General features: G+C 52.5%; 1 protein-coding gene and 1 long non-coding RNA gene across 2 annotated transcripts; one reads left to right on the top strand and one right to left on the bottom strand.

Annotated features, from left to right (window-relative positions):
• The first annotated feature begins 370 nt into the window (after positions 1 to 370).
• LOC111865278 lies at positions 371 to 1,994 on the top strand. Its single transcript, XR_002842958.1, has 2 exons — positions 371 to 430; positions 1,859 to 1,994. It is a non-coding gene; the product is annotated as an uncharacterized LOC111865278 (long non-coding RNA).
• A 1,624-nt stretch (positions 1,995 to 3,618) lies between these two features.
• Positions 3,619 to 6,534, bottom strand: LOC111865277 (S-antigen protein-like). The gene has a single exon (XM_023853178.1). It carries the CDS (start codon positions 6,532 to 6,534, stop codon positions 3,619 to 3,621), a length of 2,916 nt encoding a protein of 971 aa, XP_023708946.1.
• Positions 6,535 to 6,824: the final 290 nt, after the last annotated feature.

The raw sequence follows: 6,824 nt of genomic DNA, 5'->3' as shown, positions 1-6,824 counted from the left end.
ATCGAATTTGTTCCACTCGCTCTTATAATCACACCATTTACAATCTCTCAAATCTCAAATCGCATTATCACCAATACTAACCTGCAATTAACTGATTAGTCTTTGAATCAGAATAGGAACCAGTGGACGGATCTTGTGAACACGGCAATGAACCTACAGGTTCCATAAATTTATCTGAAATTCTGAAGTAGCTGAGCGACTAGCTGTTTCTTACCTCCGCTGCGTTAGTTAATATTGAGATACAAAAGGAGCACAATGTGATCACAATTGGCATGTGTGGCCCCCCTCGCTAACATCAGATTTTACCCTTTATTTGCCGTTCCCGCACTAACTTGTGCGACTTTCGACTGTGACCCGGGATATTATTGCGTACTGGAACGAATTATGTGCAACAAGAAGCCATGTCCAATAAGACCTATCTGTGTTGAAGGTTGGTTTCCAGTATAAACGCTCTGGACCATGTTCATGTCAACTCCAAGTACATATATATGGCCCAATATTTAGTCCATGAGACCTCAGGGCGTCAAGTACACTTCTTACCTGGCCAACTAGAAAGTGTCGGACTAAACTGGCTTCTAGTTAATGAGTCCGGGTGTCCCAGATAACTTTAAAATATTACCGCCATACTGCCTGTCACATCACCGCTGCCAACCTTAGAAGCTGAAGACAATGATTTCGGATATGTTAAAACGACGTGGCATGTATTTTACACTTATTCGGGTCATCTGATAACACGTAAGTAGATGACGTGCAAGAACTTTGGCATATGGTCGGGCATGAAAGTAGAATGCATGGGGAAGCAGCTCCGTTGTGTTGGTACCCGTCTCCGCTACCGGGCTATGTGATCCGCACAAAGCCAGGCAGCGGTATGACCTGCTTCACCTTTCTTCGCCTTGTTCGGGCTACTACGCATGTCAATGTTTGTTACTGGTTCCAAACAACAGAGCAGAGTTTACGAGTTGGAGCGTTTTCAAGTACCAAGGCTTTAATATTTATATTCACCTGCGGTTTGTTTAATGACGCTGCCCACAACTGAGATTATCTAGTAGCAGGGACTGGGCGAGAGTGAACAGTGATTTGGAAAGATGTGGAAGGAAGCGGTAGTGGCACATTTTAATGTATTAATAAAGTATTGCCTGGACAGACTGAAGGAATTTACGGAAACGTAGTCAGGATAATGGATCCACTTGCCGAAACTCGAACCCAACACCTCCTTAATTCAAGCTAATGGCGTCATCGGTTCCAAGTCAAAGACAGATTTACTTTAAAACTAGCAGTTTACTGCCAATCAGTTCATCTTGGCGCCAGTCACCTCGAGACTCACGACCAGACTTCTATTTGCAACGGGACCATAGCCATAGCCCTCATGCAGCATCTTCGGAAGATCGCTCCTCCCTATATAGTCTCTGCACGGGCCGCACAGAAAACACCTATTGTCACAGCTTCTCTTTTTTGCTTGAGTGTCTGTTGTGGCGATCATCTGACCGTTGCTGTGACATTGCGTAGCAACGGACGTGTTTGCAGAGTCATTTGCTAACAACGGCTATCTCTGTCGGCTTTCAGCAGACATGTCACAACAGTATATTCACTTCGACCAGTTTTGTAATATGACGAGCTAAGTGGCTACTCCCAGTAATGGCTTTATGCATTAAATTGTTGCCAGGCAAATAAACAGCAGTGAACATGTGAAATGTGGGCATATTTATGGTTGCTTAACAAAGAGAATGTCACTGGGGAAGGAATGTCGAATCCGGTTTACTTTGTAAGGAAATCTGTGGCAATGAGGGCAACGGCAGTGCTCACAAATAATTACGATGATGAGAATAATAAAAATAATTCCATTATTCTTAATCTGCAGCACCAATAGAGTGAGGGGAGCAGACGTCCGGCTCAGTTGGCCCACCTGCGTGTCCTGCAAGCAAACACTGTGCTGCACCTGCAAGGTACTGACTGTATCAGGCTGAGTCAAATAAATGTAAAAGTTTCGCATTGTATCCTGTTTGTATTCACCCTTATCCACTCTTGTCTTATGGTCGACTTTCCGATACAAATACAGAGCAGGATACTGTCACACTGATACGTATCAGGCAGGAACTGAAAGACGCGGAGTGAGGTGTTGATGAAACAACATCCAATTGGAGCAAAAATGACTGTGGCGCCGATCCGCAGTTCCTCTGCTGTATCAGCTGTTCTGCTTGTGTTGTGAGACCATGGCACGTGGGTCTGAATTAGAAACGGTACGTCAGAGGTACTGATATGTTTAGTAGGCAAGTTAGCAGGTAGACAAGCGGGTACAAATTAGTTAAGTTTTGCATATAGTAACACAGTATTACTAGAAAGGAACATACAGATAGCTATCCGTGTAACATGCCGTGGGCGCCCATAGGATTATGAGACGTCGGGGCTCCCACATTTCCTAGAAAATGGGCTCATAACTGGCGCTGTGTTTGTCAGCCTTACACGACGGCCGACAGCACTTTACCTCCAGGAAGATACCTGAAACTTATTTCTGTTAGAGATTGAGTCGACCCCAGGGCCATAGTGCGGCTGGAAGTATTAGGTCAATTGAAACAATCCAGTGAACACATCGGGGATAGAACCCGCGACCTTCTGGTTTGTAGCACAGTGCCTTAAAGCTACCGCGTGCCCCCAATTCTATTTTGTACCTCATGGAAATTGGAAGGTTATTTAACAGTACTGTATCAACTGCGACGAGTTTCGTACAGCTAAGTCAGTAAAGAAATTGACTGCTAATTACACGGCTTGGGTTTGTTTGCCGGAAGAATCAGAGATTTTTCTCTGTTCGCTACACAGCTTCTGCGTCTACCTAGACTAATATCAGAGAAATAACGTGGGATATTTCACAGGTGATTAAGTGGCCATAGCGTGAAGCTGACCAGTTACCTTAATCTGAAGATGAGATCTGTAATATGTGGATATGCTCTCATGCTCCGTATGCACTTTCGTGGCAAAGAGGCTTCGTATGTGTTGCACCAGTTTGTGAGTTTATTTCGAAACATTTTGTGTTGGTTAGACTCATTGCTTCATAAAGGCGCTTATCATTCGTGTGCTGTGCTGTCATTGGCAGGAGGTGTACTTGAGGATTCCACTGAAGGCAGACCAACTGCGTTTTACATCTGTGCCTCTGAGAGCTTTCTGAGAATTTACTTGGCACTGACTCATGTAAACATGATCAGATAAATAAATTCTCGGAATTATATGATGTATATTTATTGTGTACTTTTTCAAACATAAAACTAATGCAAACGTACATAAAAATTCTGTTCTTACAATGTAGAAAACACACTGTGTCCTCATTAGGAAAACTAACCGGTTAATGCTGTTTAAGAAGATAGTCACTCTTTATTGTGAGGCCACGTTACGTCAAGGTTTGACGATTCAGACCTGTAGAAATATTTCGTGGTTTGCCTCAGACTGAGCAATTTCTAGGAATGCACCAGACTCTGACGCAGTCTGCGTTTGCGATTTCCCGGTAATTTTCCGCTGCCATGTCCCAATCGCGGGCGTCTATTCTGTGGCCGTGGTCCCTCACTGCCATTGGGTGTGTTGTGGCCGTCGTCTTTGGATGTACCCTCGCCGTCGGCTGTCCCTGGGTTGTCACACTCGCCGGTGATTGTGTTCTCGCCGACGAAGTTGTGTGCGCTGTCGCCCTCGCCTTCGCTCGTCAGCGGGCGACAGAGCACACAACGACGTCGCCGAGAAAACTATCACCGATGAGTGTGTGTTTACGCTGTCCCCCACGCCATCGCTGATCAGTGGTGTTTCGCTGTCGTTTTTGTCTGGACTGTGGTCCTCGGCTGTCACTGGGCCGTCACCCTCGCCATTGGATGGTCCTTCTCCAGCGAATGTGTCTGGGTTGTCGTCGACGGCTGTCGCTGGACTGTCGTTGTTCGGGGTCACTAGGCTGTCGCTGTCGGCTTTCGCTGGGATGTCACCCTCGAACTTTGCCACGTTCCCTGCGTCTTCGGTCGCTGCTCTTTCGCCGTGGACAGTCGCTGAGATATCACCCTCGACACTGGGTGTGCTGTTGGCCTCGCCATGGCTGGTCAGTGGGCTTTCGCTGTCGTTTTTGCCTGGGCTGTGGTCCTCGGCTATCGCTGGGCGGTCACCCACTCGCCGGTGATATTGTTCTCGCCGTCGTAGTTGCATGCGCTGTCGCCCTCGCCTTCGCTGGTCAGCGGGCGACAGCGCACAGAACGACGTCGCCGAGAAAACTATCACCTGCGGGTGCGTGTGTGTGTGAGTGTGTGTGTGTGCGCTGTCCTCCACGCCGTCGCTGGTCAGTGGTGTTTCGCTGTCGTTTTTGCCTGGGCTTTGGTCCTCGGCTGTCGCTGCTCCGTCACCCTCGCCATTGGATGGTCCTTCTCCAGCGAATGTCTCTGGGTTGTCATCGACGGCTGTCGCTGAACTGTCGTTGTCGGGGGTCACTGGGCTGTCGCCGTCGGCGTTCGCTGGGCGGTCGCCGTCGGCTTTCGCTGGGCTGTCACCCTCGCCCTTGGCCATGTTCCCTCCGTCGTCGGTCGCTGCTCTGTTGCACTCGCCGCTTGCAGCCCTTTCGCCGTGGACAGTCGCTGAGGTATCACCCTCGACGTTGGGTGTGCTGTCGCCCTCGCCATGGCTGGTCAGTGGGCGTTCGCTGTCGTTTTTGCCTCGACTGTGGTCCTCGGCTATCGCTGGGCGGTCACCCACTCGCCGGTGATTTTGTTCTCGCCGTCGTAGTTGCATGCGCTGTCGCTCTCGCCTTCGCTGGTCAGCGGGCGACAGCGCACAGAATGATGTCGCCGAGAAAAGTATCACCGGCGAGTGAGTGTGTGTGTGTGCGCTGTCCCCCACGCCATCGCTGGTCAGTGGTGTTTCGCTGTCGTTTTTGCCTGGGCTGTGGTCCTCGGCTCTCGCTTGGCCGTCACCCTCGCCATTGGATGTTCCTTCTCCAGCGAATGTCTCTGGGTTGTCGTCGACGATTGTCTCTGAACTGTCGTTGTTGGGGGTCACTGGGTTGTCGCCGTCGGCTTTCGCTGGGCTGTCACCCTCGCCCTTGGCCATGTTCCCTCCGTCGTCGGTCGCTGCTCTGTTGCACTCGCCGCTTGCAGCCCTTTCGCCGTGGACAGTCGCTGAGGTATCACCCTCGACGTTGGGTGTGCTGTCGCCCTCGCCATGGCTGGTCAGTGGGCGTTCGCTGTCGTTTTTGCCTCGACTGTGGTCCTCGGCTATCGCTGGGCGGTCACCCACTCGCCGGTGATTTTGTTCTCGCCGTCGTAGTTGCATGCGCTGTCGCTCTCGCCTTCGCTGGTCAGCGGGCGACAGCGCACAGAATGATGTCGCCGAGAAAAGTATCACCGGCGAGTGAGTGTGTGTGTGTGCGCTGTCCTCCACGCCATCGCTGGTCAGTGGTGTTTCGCTATCGTTTTTTCCTGGGCTGTGGTCCTCGGCTATCGCTGGGCCGTCATCCTCGCCATTGGATGATCCTTCTCCAGCGAATGTGTCTGGATTGTCGTCGACGGTTGTCTCTGAACTGTCGTTGTTGGGGGTCACTGGGCTGTCGCCGTCGGCGTTCGCTGGGCTGTCGCCGTCGGCGTTCGCTGGGCGGTCGCCGTCGGCTTTCGCTGGGCTGTCACCCTCGCCCTTGGCCATGTTCCCTCCGTCGTCGGTCGCTGCTCTGTTGCACTCGCCGCTTGCAGCCCTTTCGCCGTGGACAGTCGCTGAGATATCACCCTCGACGTTGGGTGTGCTGTCGCCCTCGCCATGGCTGGTCAGTGGGCGTTCGCTGTCGTTTTTGCCTCGACTGTGGTCCTCGGCTATCGCTGGGCGGTCACCCACTCGCCGGTGATTTTGTTCTCGCCGTCGTAGTTGCATGCGCTGTCGCTCTCGCCTTCGCTGGTCAGCGGGCGACAGCGCACAGAATGATGTCGCCGAGAAAAGTATCACCGGCGAGTGAGTGTGTGTGTGTGCGCTGTCCTCCACGCCATCGCTGGTCAGTGGTGTTTCGCTGTCGTTTTTTCCTGGGCTGTGGTCCTCGGCTATCGCTGGGCCGTCATCCTCGCCATTGGATGATCCTTCTCCAGCGAATGTGTCTGGATTGTCGTCGACGGTTGTCTCTGAACTGTCGTTGTTGGGGGTCACTGGGCTGTCGCCGTCGGCGTTCGCTGGGCTGTCGCCGTCGGCGTTCGCTGGGCGGTCGCCGTCGGCTTTCGCTGGGCTGTCACCCTCGCCCTTGGCCATGTTCCCTCCGTCGTCGGTCGCTGCTCTGTTGCACTCGCCGCTTACAGCGCTTTCGCCGTGGACAGTCGCTGAGATATCACCCTCGACGTTGGGTGTGCTGCCCACCTCGCCATGGCTTGTCTGTGGTCTTTCGCTGTCCTTTTTCCCTGGTCTGTGGTCCTCGGCTATCGCTGGGCCGTCACCCTCGCCATTGGATGATCCTTCTCCGGCGACTGCCTCTGGGTTGTCGTCGACGGCTGTCGCTGGACTGTCGTTGTCGGCGTTCGCTGTACTGTTACCCTCGACCTTTGCCATGTTCTCTCCTACGTCGGTTGCTGCTCTGTCCCACTCGTTGCTTGATGCACTTTCGCCGTGGTCAGTTGCTGAGCTATCAACGTCGACGTTGGGTGTGCTGTCACCCTCGACGTTGGGTGTGCTTTCGCCGTCGCCATCGGTGGTCAGTGGGCTGTCGCTCTCCTTCCCTGGGTAGTAGTCCTCGGCTATCCCTGGGTCGTCACACTCGCCATTGGATGGTCCTTCTCCGGCGACTGCCTCTGGGTTGTTGTCGTCGGCTGTCGCTGGACTGTCGTTCTCGGCGGTCATTG

Source organism: Cryptotermes secundus, unplaced genomic scaffold (assembly GCF_002891405.2).
Source record: "Cryptotermes secundus unplaced genomic scaffold, Csec_1.0 scaffold2177, whole genome shotgun sequence".
Taxonomy (NCBI): Eukaryota; Metazoa; Arthropoda; class Insecta; order Blattodea; family Kalotermitidae; genus Cryptotermes; species Cryptotermes secundus.
The sequence above is the reverse complement of the archived record's forward strand: the minus strand, read 5'-3'. Positions and strand labels throughout refer to the sequence as shown.